The 19,862-nt window shown below is 38.4% G+C and overlaps 1 protein-coding gene across 3 annotated transcripts in view; it reads right to left on the bottom strand.

The window, feature by feature from the left end:
* GHR (growth hormone receptor) overlaps positions 1-19,862 on the bottom strand; it is a 296,522-nt gene that overhangs the window by 51,931 nt on the left and 224,729 nt on the right. The window contains exon 1 of one of the 3 annotated variants that reach the window (XM_017533148.2): positions 1,739-1,904. The exons of the other annotated variants lie outside the window; for them this stretch is intronic. Coding sequence (XP_017388637.1) covers positions 1,739-1,757 — 19 coding nt within the window. The 5' untranslated portion in view covers positions 1,758-1,904. Of the gene's footprint in view, positions 1-1,738; positions 1,905-19,862 lie in introns of those variants that run through there. 3 annotated transcript variants of the gene reach the window in all.

Here is a 19,862-nt window from a genome sequence, read left to right as displayed (position 1 = left end):
GGAAGGCAGCAAATCACACTGCCATGTGTGTTCCTATGCAACAATTTTGCATGTTCTTCACATGTACCCCAAAACCTAAAATGCAATAAAATAAATAAATGGGAAAAAAAAATAATAATAATAAAAAAAAAAAGGAACAGAATAAGATGACAGCAACTATAACTATTTTGGGGTCTCTGTCCTACACATTTTATATGTAATATAAAACATGTTTAAAAATGAAGTGCGGCAGTATTATTCTCACTACTGAATAGATGAGGACACTGAGGCACAGAGAAGTAAAATAATTGGCCCAAAGTCACTTGGTTATTAAGTGGTTCAGTCTTGATTCCAGCATTCTAACTCAACAGCTGTGCTTCAGAATTTGTATTCTTTTTTTTTTTTTTTTGAGACAGTCTCACTCTGTCACCAGGCTGGAGTGCAGTGGCGCCATCTTGGCTCACTGCAACCTTTGCCTCCAAGGTTCAAGTGATTCTCCTGCCTCAGCCTCCTGAGTAGCGGGGACTACAGGCTTGTGCCACTACACCTAGCTAAATTTTGTATTTTTAGTGAGACAGGGACTTTCACCATGTTGCCCAGGATGGTCTCGATCTCTTGATCTCGTGATCTGCCTGCCTTGACCTCCCAAAGTGTTAGGATTACAGGCATGAGCCACTGCGGCCAGCCCAGAATTTGTATTCTTAACCACCATATATATATATATACAAATAATTTATATATATATAAATAATTTATATATATATAAATAATTTGTATATATATATAAATTTTAAGTTTAATTATAAATTTAAGTATATTAAATAATATAATATATTAATAATATAACATAGGGTGTTATTAATATATTAAATATATTAAGTATATTATATATTATATGTTTTAGTGTATACTATATGTTACATAGTATATAACATATTTATATATAGTATATACTATACTTATATATAATGTATGATTATATACTTAATATATTACTATTAATACATTGTTTATATATTATATTTATGTATTGTTAATATAAATTAAAAACATATATTAACACACATATTAATTATATTATTAATATAAATATATACTTACATATTTAAACTTTAAATATATATTTAAACATATTTTTAAATGTTTTCACATATTTATTTATATGATATATATACACATGTACATGTAAAATAAAATATCTCAAAATTACTAACTTACTGCCTGCATTGAATTCTGATTTCAATTTATAACTTATGCTGCTTGTGACCCTATAAATTGACTTACTAATAGGTCACTGCTTTCAGTTTGAGAAACATTGTCCATGAAGCTAATCTTGCCTCTATGAAAGTTGAAAATTAGTAAGATTGGTGGTCTATAATTCCAGCAAAGAAAGGCAAGAATGTTTCCTTTGTCTGGCAAAGATTATGAGATGCTCAACAGAACTGTATTTTCTAGCTAACTAAAAGTTACTCCTGAAATTATGTTTCCTAAAATATATTTTAAGATTGTCTGAATCGTTAACAAAATCTGTTAAACATTATTTAACCTTTTTTAAGGCTGCATGGGGATCAGGGATTATCCTGCTGAATTATGGTCTACCTATGTGCAAGGCTGCTGATAGAGACTGGCATCTTAACCCTATACTAAGTAGATTCACCACTGTGATGGTGATATTCATACTCTCACTGCAGCTTAGTATGATTCACACATAATTCATTTCTGGGAATGACAACATTTATTAAAAACAATCATTCCTTATCTCGAGAGAGAGTTGCCATGACAATTGATAGAAGCTACCAGGGAATTACTTTCGATAATACTGGGTAGAGGCTGAGAGTGCTGACTTTGGTGCCAGACTTGTGAGTTCAAATCCTACCTCCATCACTTACAATCTGTAATCTTGGGCAAATTACTTAACTTCTTCAGTTTCCTCACCTGTAAAACGGGGATAATAATGGTATGTCACAGGGTTATTGTAAAGATTAAGTGAGCAAATCTATGTAACGTTCTTAGAACAGTGCCTGGTATAGAGTAAGCATTATATAAATGCTCAATGCTGTTATTTCCATCCTCACAATCAGTTGTGATTGTCAACTTTTGATTTGTTAAGTGTTGTTATCTAAGAAGAGAAAATGATGAACATTGCTAATTTGGAATTTCATCCTGTAACTAGAAGTTCATTAGTAATAGTTGAAACATGTAGTTATAAGTATACTGGTTCTAGATGAAACAACCAAAGTATAGGCATCCAATCTTTTGCCTTTCCTGGGTCACACTGGAAAATATACTAACACTAGCAATAGCTGATGAGCAAATTGCAAAAAAAAAATCTCATAATGTTTTAAGAAAGTTTACGAGTTTGCCTTGGGCGGCATTTAAAGCTGTCCTGGACTACCTGCAGCCTGCTGGTTGTGGGTTGGACAAGCTTGGTGTAGGTGGTGATACTGCGGCAGCTATTTCCCTTGCTGTTGAGAGGTGATTTTCTGAGGTTGTATGCTAGATAGTCATAGCCATCAAAGCCTGAGTTCTACATAACTAGGAGAAGTTGCTATATTATTACATTTTAGAGTGAAAATTAACACTATTTGTTAGTTTTCTGCTTGCTGTAGGTGGTGATACTGTGAACAAGCTTGGTGAAGGTGGTGATACTGTGGCAGCTATTTCCCTCACTGTTCAGAGGTGATTTTTCTGTGATTGTATACTAGACAGTCATAGCTATCGAAGCCTGAGTTCTAGAAAACTAGGAGATATTGCTATATTATTACATGTTAGAGTTAAAATTAACACTATTTGTTAGTTTTCTGTCTCAATGGTATGTCTAATGCTGTTGAATTGAACCTAGTATTGTTGCATAATATGCTGTGCAATGCTAGGCACTGCATTATATTCAGTGATATATTCAATTCAACAGCATTATTGCATAGTGTATTATGCAATGGTAATGGGCTCAATTCAACAGCTTTAGACATATATCATTGAGGCAGAAAACTCATAAATAAATATGGGAATTTTTTTGTCCTTTTTAAAACTGTTGGTTTAAAACATCTTTTATCTGATGTAAGAATAGCTCTCCCTGTTCCTTTTTGTTTTCCATTTGCATGGTAGATCTTTCTCCAACCCTACTTTGAGCCTAACATGTGGAATGGGTCTCTTGAAGACAGAAGACGGGTAATTCTTTTTTTTTTTTAATCCAATTTGCCATTCTCTGCCTCTTAAGTCGGACATTTAAACCATTTACTTTTGAGGTTGATATTAGTATTAATATTGATACTAAGGTTTTGATCTTATGAAGTTGTTAGCTGGTTGCTTTGAGAAGCTTTTAGAAGGCTGGCACTTCTAATTTTTGTAATTATTTTCATGCAGGTAGAATGTTTTTTTCTTTCTTTCGCTATATTATCAGTACTTTTAAAAACTTTTCCTTTTCATTTCCCTTCCTCCCTAGGGAGTGTTTCTTTACATGGCTACTTAATAGGGTCTGCGGACTATGTACTTAAGTGTGTTTTTATGGTAGTAGGTGTCCTTTTTTAATTTACATGTTTAGAATTCCCTTAAGGATCTCTTGTAAGGCTGGCTAGTGGTAACAAATTCCCTTAGTGCTTACTTGTCTGAAAAAGATTTTATTTCTCCTTTGCTTATAAAGCTTAGTTTGGCGGGATATGAAATTCTTGGTAAGAATTTATTGTCTTTAATAATTCTAAAAATAGGCCCCAATCTCTCTGGCCTGTAAGGTTTCTGCTGAGAAGTCTACTGTTAGCCTGATGGGTTTCCCTTTGTATATGATCTGGCCTTTTTTTTTTTCTCTAGCTGCTTTTAAGATTTTTTTTTGTGTGTGTTAACATTGCCCTTGGACAGTCTGGTCACTATATGCCTTGGTGATTTTGTTTTGTACAGTATCTTGCAGGTGTTCTCGGGATTTCTTGTATCTGGATGACTACCTGTCTAACAAAATTGGGAAAATTTTCTTGAATTATTCCCTTATATATGTTTTCTAGGTTGTTTACTTTTTCTCCTTCTTTCTCAGGAATGCCAATAATTCATAGGTTTGATCACTTTACATAATTCCATATGTCTTGGAGGCTATTCATTTAAGTTTTTTCCCTTACTTTTGTCTGACTGGGCTAGTTTGAAAGGCTGGTCTTCAAGTTTTGAAATTATTTCTTCTGCTTGGCTCAGTTTATAAATAAAGTTTTCAATTGTATTTTGAAATTCCTTAAGTGTGTCTTTCATTTCCAGATGCTCCGATTGATTTCTTCTTAGGATATTTATCTCTACTTTTATTTCCTGGATTTCTTTAGAAATTTCTTTATGTTGATTTTCAACCTTGTCTTGGATCTCATTTAGCTTCTTTGCAATCCATGCTTTGAATGTTTTACCTGTCATTTCTGAGTTTCCATTTTTATTAGAGACGATTGCTGGAGAGTGAGTGTGATACTTTGATGGTGTCATTACTTTAAGATTTTTCATGATGTCAGAATTCTTGTGTTGTTTCCTTCTCATCTGAAGAGGCTGGCACTTCTACTTTTCATAATTATTTTCATGCAGGTAGAATTTTTTTTCTTTCTCTATATATTATTGGTGCTTTTAAAAACTTTCGTTTCCCCTCCTCCCTAGGGAGTGAGTGTTTCTTTAGAGAATGCCGGGTATTTTCAGCATTCTTTACTTCTATTGCCCTAAGCACTTTTGGCTACAGGTTTTATATTGGGCTGTGCAGTTTGAACTACAATCTAGCAGATGATGCTTAAGGGTAAGAGGCAGCTGCAGCCAATATAATCAATGATATTAGCTGGGTATATAATTGATCATCTTTTACTGGTAGAAGCTCCTTGTTGCTTCAAATTCATGAAGTGCACAGTGGTCTGAGTTCCTTGCTCAGGCTAGTCAGGGAGGCAGGGGTCAAGATGGATAGAGCGGGACTAGGCAGGTCCACCTACAGGTCCTCTGATGGCACACAAGCACCATCTCTGAGGGAATGTCCAGTAATGCAGTCACCCAGAGGTGGGAAACCTCCTCAGCCCCAAGCTCTCTGCATTGGATGAGGTGCAGAGAGGTCTAAACTCCTAATCCAAGAGAGTGGGCATTCCAGATGCCTGCAGATCTACCTGGGTGTGGATTGGAGAGTGCTCTTGGCATCAGGATCTCGGCACAGGAAGGGTTGGGAGGCTCAAGTTACTGCTTCAAGTGAGTGGGTGCTTTGAATGCCTGGAGAACTTTCTGCATATAGTGGAGCAGGAAGAGCCCTCCTGTACCAGGATGTCTGCAGGAAGAGTTGGGTGATTCTGGCTGTTGAACCAGGCAAGCAGGTGCTTTGAACGCCTGGAGATCTCCCTGGGCATGAAGCGAAAGGCCTCCCTGAACCAGGATCTATGCAAAGGAAAGGTGGAGTGGCTCAGGTTGCTGATCCAGGCGAGGAGGTTCTGAATACCTGGTGATCTGCCTGGTCATAAAATGAGATCATGGTGCCCACTCTCTTCTGACTTGTAGGGTTTCTGCAGAGAGATCCGCTGTTATTCTGATGGGCTTCCCTTTGTGGGTAACTGGACCTTTCTCTCTGGCTGCCTTTAACATTTTTTCCTTCATTTCAACTTTGGTGAATCTGACTATTATGTGTCTTGGGGTTGCTCTTCTTGAGGAGTATCTTTGTGATGTTTTCTGTATCTCCTGAATTTGCATGTTGGCCTGTCTTGCTAGATTGGGGAAGTTCTCCTGGATAATATCCTTAAGAGTGTTTTCCAACTTGGTTTCATTATCCCCATCACTTTCAGGTACACCAAACATAAGTTTGGTCTTTTCACATAGTCCCATGTTTCTTGGAGGCTTTGTTCTTCCTTTTCATTCTTTTTTCACTAATCTTCTCTTCACGGTTTATCTCATTGAGTTGATCTTCAGTCTCTGATATCCTTTCTTCTGTTTGATTGATTTGGCTATTGATACTTATGTATGCTTCACAAAGTTCTCATGCTGTGTTTTTCAGCTCCATCAGGTCATTTATGTTCTTCTCTAAACTGTTTATTTGACATTGGTGACCTTTGGATGGGGTTTCTGAGTAGACCTCCTTTTTGTTGATATTGATGCTATTCCTTTCTATTTGTTACTTTTCCTTCTAACAGGCACCTCTGCTGCAGGTCTGCTGGAGTTTGCTGGAGGTACACTCCAGAGCCTCTTTGCCTGGGTATCACCAGCGGAGGCTGTACAACACCAAAGATTGCTGCTTGTTCCTTCCTTTGGAAGCTTTGTCCCAGAAGCACACTTGCCAGATGCCAGCTAGAGCTCTCCTCTGTGATGTGTCTGTTGGCACCTGAGGGGAGGTATGTCTCAGTCAGGAGACATGGGGGTCAGGGACACACTTGAGGAGGCAGTCTGACCCTTAGCAGAGCTTGAAGGCTGTGCTAGGAGATCTGTTTCTCTCTTCAGAGCCAGCTGGCAGGGACATTTAAGTTTGCTGAAGCAGCACCCACAGCCGCCTCTTCCCCCAGGTGCTCTGTCCCAGAGAGATGGGGGTTTTATCTACGAGCCCCTGACTGGGGCTGCTGCCTTTCTTTCAGAGATGCCCTGCCCAGAGAGGCGGAATCTAGAGAGGCAGTCTGGCTACAGTGGCTTCACTGAGCAGCGAAGGCTCCACCCCTTGGAAATTCCCCTTTGTTTACACTATGAGGGGAAAGCCACCTACTTAAGCCTCAGTAATGTTGGACGTGCCTCTCCCCACCAAGCTTGAGCATCCCAGGTCAACTTCAGACTTCTGTGCTGGCATGAGAATTTCAAGCCAGAGGATCTTAGCTTGCTGGGCTCTGTAGGGGTGGGATCCACTGAGCTAGACCATTTGACTCCGTGTCCTCATTCCCTTTTCCAGGAGAGTGAACAGTTCTGTCTTGCTGGCATTCCAGGCACCACTGGGGTATGAAAAAACAACTCCTGCAGCTAGCTCCTTGACTGCCCAAACAGTTGCCCAGTTTTGTGCTTGAAACCCAGGGCCCTGGTATCATAGGCACCCAAGGGAGTCTCCTGGTCTGGTTGTAAAGACCATGGGAAAAGCATAGTATCTGGGCTGGAGTGTATCGTTCCTCACGACACAGTCCCTCAAGGCTTCCCTTGGCTATGGGAAGGAGTTCCCTGGTCCTTTTCATTTCCTGTGTGAGGGGACACCCCGCCCTGCTTTGGCTTGCCCTCTGCAGGCTGCATCCGCTGTGTAACCAGTCTCAATCATATGAGCTGGGTACCTCAGTTGGAAATGCAGAAATCACTCACCTTCTGCATTGATCTTGCTCAGAGCTGCAGACCAGAGCTGTTCCTATTCAGCCATCTTGCTAGCCTTCCCGGTTAGGCCTATATTTTAATAGGGTTATTGGCTTTCTTCTTGTTATTGAGTAGATTGATTTCCTTGCACCTTTTGGAATATTAACCCCTTATCTAACATATGATTTGCAAATATTTTCTCTTAATCTGTAGGTTGTCTCTTCACTCTATTAGTTGTTTCATCTGCTGTGCAGACTTTTTTAGTCTGATGCAATGCCATTTTTCTATTTTTGCTTTTGTTGTCTGTGCTTTTGGGGTCATATCCATGAAACTGCTACCCAGACTAATGTCATGGAGCTTTTCCTCTATATTTTCTTCTAGTAGTTTTATAGTTTCAGGGCTTATGTTTTAAGTCTTTAATCCATTTTGAGTTGATTCTTGTATAAGGGATGAGATAAGGGTCTAATTTTATTCTTCAGCATGTGGATATCCAGTTTTCTCAGCACCGTTTACTGAAGACACTGTCTTTCTCCATTGTGTGTTCTTGGTACCTTTGTTGAGAATCAATTGATCACAGATGTGTGAGTTTATTTCTGGGCTCACTATTCTGTTTCAGTGGTTGATAGGTCTGTTTTTATGCCAGCGGTATGCTATTTTGAATATTGTAGCTTTGTAATATATTTTGAATTCTGATAATGTGATGCTTCCAGCATTGTTCTTTTTGGTCAAGATTGCTTTGGCTATTCAGTATCTTTTGTGGTTCCATATTAATTTTATGATTTTTTTTTTACTTCTATAAAAATGACATAGGAATTTTGATAGGATTGCACTGAATCTATAGATTGCTTTGGGTAATACAGATCTCTTAACAATATTAATTCTTCCAATCCATGAACATTTATCTTTTCATTTATTTTTATCATCTTCAGTTTCTTTCACTAACATTTCATAGTTTTCAGTAAACAGATATTTTCCTTCCTTGGTTAAATTTACTTCTAAGCATTTTTTTTTTTTGATGCTTTAAAAAATGGGATTGTTTTCTAAATTTCTTTTTCAGGTAGTTTGATGTTAGTTGGGCATTTGATTTTTAAAAGTTCCCCAGTGATTTTAATGTGTAGCATTTGATGGTTAATTTGGGAACCACTGACTTACATCATTTTTTCCCTTCAGAGCTTAGAAGTCATCCTGCTTGCTACCAATAGAGTCCTGTGCCTGGTTCTCATATGTCAAGTTTTTAGCCAGGAATGGTAGGAAAAAGTAAATGTGGGGCATTCCAATCCAAGCCTGAAAGTATAGTGATGCTTTGCCAACATCAAATTTCTGTCACTGAAAAAATCTGAAGCTAATGAAGTCTAAGGGGAGCCTTCTATTGCCAGAAGAAACCAACTAAGAAATGAAACTCTGTTTTCTCTCTTGTGATTTTGTTGAGGCTGTTTATTCCCATTGATGATAATATAGTCTTGCATGTAATTTCATTTCTGAGGCTTGAAGTTTCAAATACAACAAAATAGGGTCTTTTGTGATAAGCACATTAAGGCTTTTTAGTTTTAGAGTTTAGAGATGCAGCTAACATTCATTCATTCTTCAATTATTCAACAAATAGTCATTGAACACCTGTTGATGTGTGGGCTTTGGCTTAACAGCACCGCTTGCTAAAACAGTATATTCAGTCCAAGGATCATAGCACACTGGACAGAATATTTTATGTAAAGGGCCTGGGCCAGTTTCCTGAGAATGAGAATCATTTCAGTCACTGTTTCTTAATAATTTTTGCTGCATTCTCTGGCTTGGTGGAATTACAACCACCACATTTAAAATTCCTAAGTCTATGTTCAGATTTAAAAATGTTTCATATACAAATAGTCCCTGACTCATCATCGTTTGATTCAGGATTTTTTGACTTTATGATGAGTTAATCAGGGTATTAAATGCATTTTTAAGTTTTGATATTTATGATTTATGATTTTTTAAAATTTACAACAGGCTTATTGGGATGTAACCTCATAAGCTGAGGAGCATTGGCATGCAATATACCTCTATTTTTATAAAGAGAATAGCCAAGATGATAAATACAAGGATAAACATGGTCTACAAGCACAAAGCCTCCAAAATGCAAGAATAGAGAAAATTTTTGTTAATATTTATAAATATACATATTGCTCAGAATATAGCTTGTCATTCTCTTATGTATATGCTTTTAATTTTTAATTTTTTTTCAGGTATGTATTAGTGCAGTAAGACAGCTGTGTCACACTTCCACTTTTCTAAACTAAGGGTTCTCAACCATGCATGAGTTTCCCAGCAGATATTTGGCAATGACTGGTGACATTTTTGGTTCTCTAAGGGTGAAAATGGCATCTAGTGGGTTGAGGACAGGGATGCTGTGAAACACATTACAATGCACAGGATGGCAGCCACAACAAAGAATGAACTAGTCCAAAATGCCAATACTGCCCTATTCCAAACAAATAATTAAAATCACTAAATTACAGAACAGTTCTTCAAAATTTAAATATGGACCCAGAGTAAAATAAACTAACACAAAAATTAAAAGCCTCAATGTCTCCTACCCCCTTGCCTGTCTAAAGTTTCTTTTTCTGTCCAACAAAGAAAAACGTGTTGCATTTTTAAGTACTTTAGATATTTTTTGAGATGATCACATCAGATATTCCCTGTTTCAATTAGTCAACAAGTGGAATTTGTGTGTAAGGCACTCTTTAAGTGCAGTGAGAATTATAAAAATGACATGTCACGTGGATCTACCTCAAAGAGCTGTAATCCAGTAGAGGAAATAACTCATTTACATAAGCATATACAGAAGTAGGTAACAATAAAAGGCAGTTGAAGATAATAATTGCTTCAGAATATCAGAAACAGTAGTGATTAATGAGAACCAGAAGTCTGAGAGAGAGACAAAGTTTTCATGGAGGAGTAAGAATAGGGTCATCAACTCAACACAGTTTGCTGGAAATGGAAAGACACTGAGGGTGATCACCAACCACATACCACAAGGGAAACATCTGTACACAAACGCGGGTTTATTTCCCTCCACACCTACTGGATCAGAATCTGCATTTTAATAAATCCCAAGCTATCTGGTATGCACATTAAAGCCTGAAATGCATTTATTTGGGCACTTGACTGCTAGCTAAGGCCTCCTTCTAATTGGACCAGTGATTTTCAGCTCTGGCTGCACAGTATAATCACTTGGGGATCTTTAACAAAATACCTTCCACAGGTCTAATTTAATAGGAGTGGGGTGATGCCTGGGCATTGGTATTTTTTAAAATGCCCCAGGTGATTCTAATGTGCAGCCAACATTGAGGACCACTTAATTAGAACAATGAGCTTCTATGTTATATTAGTACAATGAATTCCTTAAACAAAACATTGAAAGGCCTATCGGATACTGAGTTCTGTGAAAAACAAACCAAATAAGGATTAGCGAGGTGAAGCAGCAGACATTGAATCCCCAGGGGCATCTGGGCCAACCTCCGTATAAGAGGATGTTGAGTGTGTCTGTGCTAGCTCTCAGGCGATGACAATGAGGCAGGAAACGAACACCATTCTTGTGGGTGATCTTCCTGGGTCTGCTACGGAGGTTTGACCCTAAATTCTACTTTTGTATAGCAGAAACATGTTCACGGCTGTGTTACATTGGTTCTAAAGTTGCAATTTCAAATATATATGTAGTGGTGGGGTGTACAGCTGCCTTAATTGTGGTAGTCATGGAAGTCAGTGTTAGATTCTTAAACGTAGATCCTAAGAGCAGAGCCAACTCCAAGCTCCAGAATGGCCCTGTGTCAGTTCAAACAGTACAATAGCCACAGTTGCTTTTCTGGGAAACTTAAGACTTTTCACCAGAGCACATCATTAATACCAACCCTGGCACAATTCTCCTTTGGCAGATTTCCTTATTCCTCACAGTTCTAGATTCATGTGTTTTTTCTGGGCTCTTCTCTTTGTTTGAGAGATCTGTGATTTAGAGAGACACACTTTCATGTGAACAAGCATCGTCTGGGGATCTTGTTAAAATGCAGATTCAGTAAATGTGAACTGAAATATTGCACTTTCGATAAGTTCACAGATGTTGATGCTGCTCTGGGGACCACATTCCAAGCAATAAAAGCTTAGATCTGTGCTGTCCAATATGGTAGCCATGAGTCTGTCATAGCTATTGAGCACTTGAAATGTGGCTAGTGTAACTGAGAACTGAATTTTAAATTTTATTCAATTTTAATTAATTTAAACTCAAATTTAAAAATAAAAGCAGTGAAAAATATTTTTTCCTAAATGGAAGATTAATAATTTTGGTAGGGCTACATTTCACTTTAATTGCTGAAAATTTAGCATCCCAATTGAGATATGCTGGAAAGTTAAAATGCACACCCAGATTCTGAAGATTTGTTAGGACAAAATAATGTGAGAGACAGCTCATTAATAATGAATGTTTTTATTAGCTTCACTACATCTCAAAATGATACTAGTTTGGATATATTGCATTAAATATGTTAAAATTAATTCACCCTCTTTTTAAATGTGACTACTAAAATTTTTAAAATGGCATATGTAGCTTGCATTATATTTGAAAGTGACAGTTAAGATGGTAGAACTTAATTAAAAGGAAAAACATTTATATAAAAATGAAGAATTCATAAAATGTATTGCATCAGGCTTAAAAATAGAAGATAAAACTGTTGCTGAATTGGCAAATTGTATATCATGGTGATATGGTTTGGCTGTGTCCCCATACAAGTCTCATCTTGAATTGCACCTCCCATAATCCCCACGTGTTGTGTGAGGGACCTGGTGGGAGGTAACTGAATCATGAGGGCAGGTTTTTCTTGTGCTGTTTTCATGATGGTGAATAAGTCTCATGAGATCCGATGGTTTTATAAAAGACAATTCCCCTGCACATGCTTCCTTGTCTGCTGCCATGTAAGACATGTCTTTGCTTTGCTCTTCCTTTGCCTTCAACCATGATTGTGAGGCCTCCCCAGCCATGTGGAACTGTGAATCCATTAAAACTCTTTTTCTTTATAAATTACCTAGTCTTGGGTATGTCCTTATGGCAGCGTGAGAATGGAGTAATATACGTGGTATAGTGCTAACGTGGTCTACCTTCCTGAGAAATTCAGACTTTTCATCTAATTCATGGATACTCAAGGGCCCCCCAGGAGGAAATTCGACCTAACCTTCTTGAGCAGAGTTTCTAATATTTGAAAACCTTCCTAACTTATTTCCTTTAAAACATACCCATCCTGCTTTCTAATCTCAGAGCCTTAGTAGGCAGGGGTAGTATGCACTAGTATAAAGAGCACAGTCTTTGAAGCTAGCTGGATTTCAGTTTGAGTCCCAGCTATGCAACTTACTAGTTATGTTACAAAAGTTATCTAAGCTCCAGTTTTCCCCTGTGTAAAAAGAGAGCAAAATACCTGTCTTATACAGTTGTTGAAAAATAAACTAAATTATTATAGAATACTTAGAGTACTTGGCACTTGGTTAGTCTTCAACAAAGAAGCACCACCATTATTATGCTACTCTAGTGGGTTAATAGATCTCCAAGCCTTCATTTGTTGACTTCCAAGAAAATTTTGAAACTTAGAATGGCCTTACATATCGCAATGCCTTAGCCTAAAAATATGCCTCAAAATTCAAATTTAAAGCACCAGATTAGACAACTCTCTTCATAGCCTACCAAAATGGAAGCTACTTTTTAATCCACTGTTAAATGTAAAACAAATTTAGGTCAGAAGTAATGGACTCCCTAGGCTTTATGGTAGGGTTCCTCAACTTCTACACTACTGGTATTTTGGATCAGATTATTTGTTATTGTGGAACGCTACCCCATGCATTAGAGTGTGCTTATCATCATTCCTACTCTCTACCTGCTGGATACCAGTAGCACTCCTCTCTTTTCCATTGTGGCAAGTAAAATAAATGTCTCTAGGCATTGCCAAATGTCTCCTGGGAGACAAAAATCACCCTTGATGAGAACCACTATAATATTAGAATTATCATTCACTTTATAAAGCTCAATTGCAGGTGCTTTTATTACATTTGTATTGGATAATTTTTACGGTATATAAGCAAAAATAACAATGGATAAAAGTTCTTTTTAACCAAGATTGATTGAGTTCCTACTTTGTGCTAAATTTTTGCCATTTTCTTTCTCATTCCATCTTCATAACTCTTCTGTGTGGTATGTTGTATATAGTCTTATAATCCTCATTTTACAGAGAAGGAAACTTAACTTCAGGAAAGATAATTTTTAGCCAAAACACAAAGGTAATAACTGGCAAAGCTGGGATGTGAAGCCAGATTTTTCCCACTTCAAAGTTTTCTTCCCATAGGTAGCACTGCCCACTGCCTCTTTTAGTTTTATTAGGTTTTCTCTTTATGATAAGGTTGCTTTTTTGGCAGTAGGCTCAGAGACTTATTGGCTTCTATGAGCTGTTAGATAGCTAGTATTGATTAGAGTCCTGTATTTGATTTGAGATAATTTTGTACTTTCTCTTTTACCCTAATTTATATAAACAAACAGAAAAGCATCTTTATTATCAGAACTATATGAATTTCCTTAACAACGCCAGACCCCCTCATAAAAATGAGAAACTAAAGATAGTTCCTGACTCTGAAAAATTTCAATCTGGTTGGGAATATAAGATTTATACATATTAAATAATCTGAAAATAAAACATTTTAGGACCAGCTACTCAGAAGGCTGAGGTGGGAGGATCACTTGAGCTTAGGAGTTTGAGGTCAGCCTGGCCAACTGGCAAGACCTCACTATAAAAGCAAGAAAAAGGAATATTTTAGGATATACTGGAGTAGCTATATAAAACTTCATAAGAAAAGGGAAAGACCAATATGTTAGTGTAGACTTAGAGTACTTCGTAGAGAAGTTATAATAGGAAACACAGTAATAAAAAATGGATAGAGTTTAGGAAGTTGATTATAACAGGTATTATATTTCTAAATTCCCATTATGAGTGAAGAGAAGAAGTTAGGTGCATACTGGCAAGTATCTACTTATCCACTAGTGAACAATATCTCATTGAACAACTCTCAAGAATAGAAGGAATAAAATCATGGTTCACATTTTCCTCTCTCTCTTTCCAGTCAAGATCTCTGCTTACTTCTAACCATCACCAAAGGATAGATAGCCACATAGAAGAACTAGAGAAGCCATATTCATTTCTGGCATTAAAAAGGACTCTGAAAACATTACTTTGGCAGAGAAAATCATTTATATATAGTCAGAGACTCTTAGGGCTGGAAAAGACCTTAACAGTCATCTGGACCTACCATTTCATTTTGGAAATAATGAAAATGACACCTCTGAAAGATGAATAAATTGCCCATGCTCACATTATTGGTAAGAATCCATGCTGTGTTTTGCTGCCTCCATGAAGTAAAAATCATGGTCTCTAAACTGAGATGATCTCATAATGATTACTCTTATATATTTACTTCATATCCACCAACTGCTATGCCCTTACCCAGCTTCCAAATGTCATGTTTATAGAAAATGAACCAAGGTTGATCCTGAGCACCAGATTCAATGATAGAATATTAACACCATGTTCAGGGTTACAGTGATAAGAAAGACAGGTCCCTGGCTAGGCATTTTGTAAACTTATGAGAAACCCAAAAACAGAATCATTTTGAGTACTGATATTCAACTACATAATAGGCTCAAAATTCCATGTATAATCAACATATTTTATTACACTAGATGGCAGCAAATAGGTAGCTAGATATATAGTCAGTTAATCAGGAAATGGAAAACAAAATGAAACTATACACAGATTGGTTCTAAATTTGCCTGAATAAAGTAAGTGTCCACTTGCCTACTCCCAAACATTCTTGAAGTCATGATTGCATATATTTTTAAAATCAAGCTTCCTCCTCACACCTAGTAGGATGCTAAACAATGCTGTGAACTACTTCAACTTTGAATTGTATAACTGCTGACTCCTTGCCAGGTAGGGCAATACAATATGTATTTTCAAGATTTTTCTCTGGTCATCAGAGGTAGCATAATAGAAAATAGGGGATGGACAGGAGTGCAAAGATAGGTTCCAGAGGAGATGTTGCAGGATATGACATCAGGATTCACAGGACAGAAAGGAACATTAACAAAAGCTGGCTGCGAATATTGGCAAACAGGTATTTGAAATTAAATAAAAATAGAGGCTACAGTTCACTGTCTTCAAAATGGACCATGCAAAACAATCCATTGGGTAATGAGAAGATACTAAAACGTTTATTTGTATGTGTTGTTTATCTAAAATAGGAAAGAAATGAAGGTTTCTAGAATTGAGCATGTTAAGAGTCACATAAAGCCTTTGCTCAGCCTATGTCTGAGTCACATGTTGCATTTGCCAGAGAGGAATTTTACAGGAGTGGGAGGGCTACAGTTCAGAGGGGTTGTTTGTAGTATCTTTAGTTCATGTAACATGTTAGAGCATTTTTTTGCAGGTTCTGTATGACTTATTTTGTGGATAAATAGATTATACTGACTTACTACTGATTTAGCTAATAACTGTGTGACAAATAAATGACTTAAAAAATTCACGTAAAGAAACTTCATAGTAGAAGTAAAACTAATTATGCAAGCCCAAATCAATAATAAGAAAATGGCTGAGCTAATACTTTTCTTAATCCTAGAATAAGCTTTCATCAACTCTAACCAAATCTGATAAATTGTCTTCCAAAATAGGAAATTATCCCAAAGACTGTTTGAAATAAAGATCTACTCCTACTGCTATTAAGAATAAACCTTTAGAGGTTCAATCCAAGATGGCCGTTTAGGAACAGCTCGGAGTTGCAGCTCCCAGTGAAAGCGCAGAGGGTGAGTGGACACTGCATTTTTATAGCCCACGGACCAGGAGACTCCCAGGTGGAGGAGACCCATGGGTCGCCAGCGAGGCAGTTTTGGCCGGTTCGGTTGGTGGGGCTGCTGTGCCCCACGCTTTGTCGGCGGCTCGGCCGGTGGTTCTCCATACAAAATACACTGGTCCAGGTGCCCTTTTGGCTGGCGATTGGAGCCCCAGGAAGCCGCACATTCATCTGATTAAAGAGGGGACTGAACAGGGAGCCAGGCCAGGAGATTCCTGAGCAAAAAAAGCACCACAAATCTCAGCCCCACTGTTTAAGCCGGCACAGTAGGTCACTGCACGGGAAACAGATCCTGGCGCCCTTTCAACAGGTGACTGGAAAAACCTGGGATATAAAAGAAAAAAAAAAAAAGGCTCTGAGGCAGGGAGCCAGGTGATCAGGCTCGGCTGGTCCCACTCCCACAAGAGAACAGCAATCAGAAACTCTCTGGATTGAGAGTTTCACAGCAAGCACAGCTGAACCCGGGACGGTCCAGCTCTGTGGGGATGGGGGGTCTGCCATTACTGAGGCACTCCACCAATAAGGAGGTAGTCAGGCAATGCTGAGGCTGCCTGCCATTGCCAAGGTGACCTGCCATTGCCGAGGCAACCTGGCATTACAGAGAGAGTCCGCCAATACAAAGGCAGGCCACCATTGCCGAGGCAGTTCTAACTACACCCATATAAACAGGACTGCAGGGAGGTCACAGGGCAGCTGGGTGGAGCCCACAGCAGCTCAGCAAAGCCTCTGCAGGCAGACAGTGACTAGGCTGCCTCCTTGCTGGGCAGGGCAGCCCTGAAAAAAAAAGAAGGCAGCAGCACAACGGAAACTCATAAATAAAGCCCTAACTCCCTGGAACAGAGCACCTGGGAACAAAAAGCAGTTTATGAGTTCTGCTGCAGCAGACCTAAACGTATCTGCCTAGCAGCTCTGAATGAACAACGGAGCTGACAGCACACCACTTGAGCTCCTGTAAAAGACAGACTGTCTCCTCAAGCAGCTCCCTGACCCCTGTATATCCAAACAGTCACCTCATAAAGGAGAGATCAGACTGACATTTGGCAGGTATCCTTCTGTGAAAAAGATAGCAGAAGAAGAAACTGGTAGCAACCTTTACTGTTCTGCAGCCACTGCAGGCGATTCCCAGGCAAGCAGGGCCTGGAGTGCACCTCAGCAGTCCTACAGCAGAGGCGCCAGACTATTAGAAGGAAAACTGAGAAACAGAAATAACTTCATCATCAACAAACTAGACGTCCACTCAGAGACCCAATCTGAAAGTCAGCAACTACAAAGACGACAGGTAGATAAATCCATAAAGATGGGAAGAAACCAGTGCAAAAAGGATGAAAACACCCGAAACCAGAACACCTCTCCTCCTACAAGGGATCACAACTCATCACCAGCAAGGGAACAAGGTTGGATGGAGAACGAGTGTGATGAAATGAAGAATCAGACTTCAGAAGGTGGGTAGTAAGAAACTACAGTGAGCTAAAAGAACATGTTCTAACCCAATGCAAAGAAACTAAGAACCTTGAAAAAAGATTTGACGAAATGCTAACGAGAATGGACAACTTAGAAAGGAATATGAGTGAATTGATGGAGCTGAAAAACACAATGAGAACTTCGCGAAGCATGCACAAGTTTCAACAGCTGAATTGACCAAGCAGAAGAAAGGATATCAGAGGTTGAAGATCAACTCAATGAAATAAAACAAGAAGGCATAATTAGAGAAAAAAGGGTAAAAGGAATGAACAAATTCTCCAAAAAATGTGGGACTAGGTGAAAAGACCTAATCTATGTTTGATAGGTGTACCTGAATGTGACGGAGAGAATGAATCCAAGCTGGAAAATACTCTTCAGGATATTATTCAGGAAAACTTCCCCAACCTAGCAAGGCAGGCCAATATTCAAGTCTAGGAAATACAAAGAACACCACAAAGATATTCTTCACAAAGAGCAACCCCAAGCACATAATCGTCAGATTCACCAGGGTTGAAATGAAGGAGAAAATGCTAAGGGCAGCCAGAGAGAAAGGTCGAGTTACCCACAAAGGGAAGCCCATCAGACTCACAGCAGATCTCTCAGCAGAAACCCTACAAGCCAGAAGAGAGTGGGGGCCAATATTCAACATCCTTAAAAAAAGAACTTTCAACCCAGAATCACATACTCAGCCAAACTAAGCTTCATAAGTGAAGGAAAAATAAAATCCTTTGCGAACAAGCAAGTACTCAGAGATTTCGTCACCATCAGGCCTGCTTTGCAAGAGCTCCTGAAAGAGGCTCTACACATAGAAAGGAACAACCAGTACCAGCCACTCCAAAAACATGCCAAATGGCAAAAAGCATCAATAGAATGAAGAACCTGCATCAACTAATGGGCAAAAGAGCCAGCTAGCACCAAAATGGCAGGATCAAATTCACACATAATAATATTAACACTAAATGTAAATGGACTAAATGCCCCAAAGACACAGACTGGCAAATTGGATAAAAAGCCAAAACCCATCGGTGTGCTGTATCCAGGAAACCCATCTTACATGCAAGAATACTCAAAGGCTCAAAATAAAGGGATGGAGGAAGATTTACCAAGCAAATGGAGAGCAAAGAAAAGCAGGAGTTGCAATTCTTATCTTTGATATAATAGACTTTAAAGCAACAAAGGTCAAAAGAGACAAAGAAGGACATTACGTAATGGTAAAAGGATCAATGCAACAAGAAGAGCTAACGAACCTAAATATATACACACATAATACAGGAGCACCAAGATACATAAGGCAAGTTCTTAATGACTTACAAAGAGACTTAGACTCCCACACAATTACAGTGGGTGACTTTAACACCCCATTGTCAATATTAGACAGATCAACCAGACAGGAAATTAACAAGCATATCCAGGACTTGAACGCAGATCTGGACCAAGCAAACCTAATAGACATTTACAGAACTCTCCACCCCAAATCCACAGAATATACATTCTTCTCAGCACCACATCACACCCACTCCAAAACTGATCACATAATTGGGAGTAAATCACTCCTCAGCAAATGCAAAAGAATGGAAATCATGACAAACAGTATCTTAGACCACAGTGCAATCAAGTTAGAACTCAGAATTCAAAAACTAACTCAGAACCGCACAGCTTCATGAAAACTGAAAAACTTGCTGTTGAACGTTGACTGGATAAACAATGAAATGAAGGCAGAAATAAAGATGTTCTTCGAAACCAACGAGAATGAAGACACAACATACCAGAATCTCTGGGGCACATTTAAAGCAGTCTCTAGAGGAAAATATATAGCAATAAGTGCCCACATGAGAAGCAAGTAGAGATCAAAAATTGACATCCTATCATCAAAATTGAAAGAGCTAGGGGAGCAAGATCAAAAAAAACTCAAAACCTAGCAGAAGACAAGAAATAGCTAAGATCAGAGCAGAACTGAAGGAGATAGAGACATAAAAAACCCTTCAAAAAATCAATAAATACAGGAGCTGGTTTTTCGAAAATATCAACAAAATAGACAGACTACTAGCTAGATTAATAAAAAAGAAAAGAGAGAATAACCAAATTGATGCAATAAAAAACGATAAAGGGGATATCACCACAGATTCCACAGAAATTCAAAACATCATCAGAGATTATTAAAAATAACTCTATGCACATAAGCTAGTAAACCTGAAAGAAATGGATAAATTCCTGGACACTTGCCTCCTCCCAACCCTAAAACAGGAAGAAGCCGAAACCCTGAACAGACCCATAACAAGGTCTGAAGT

Source organism: Cebus imitator, unplaced genomic scaffold (genome assembly GCF_001604975.1).
Source record: "Cebus imitator isolate Cc_AM_T3 unplaced genomic scaffold, Cebus_imitator-1.0 Scaffold80, whole genome shotgun sequence".
Classification (NCBI taxonomy): domain Eukaryota; kingdom Metazoa; phylum Chordata; class Mammalia; order Primates; family Cebidae; genus Cebus; species Cebus imitator.
The sequence above is the reverse complement of the archived record's forward strand: the minus strand, read 5'-3'. Positions and strand labels throughout refer to the sequence as shown.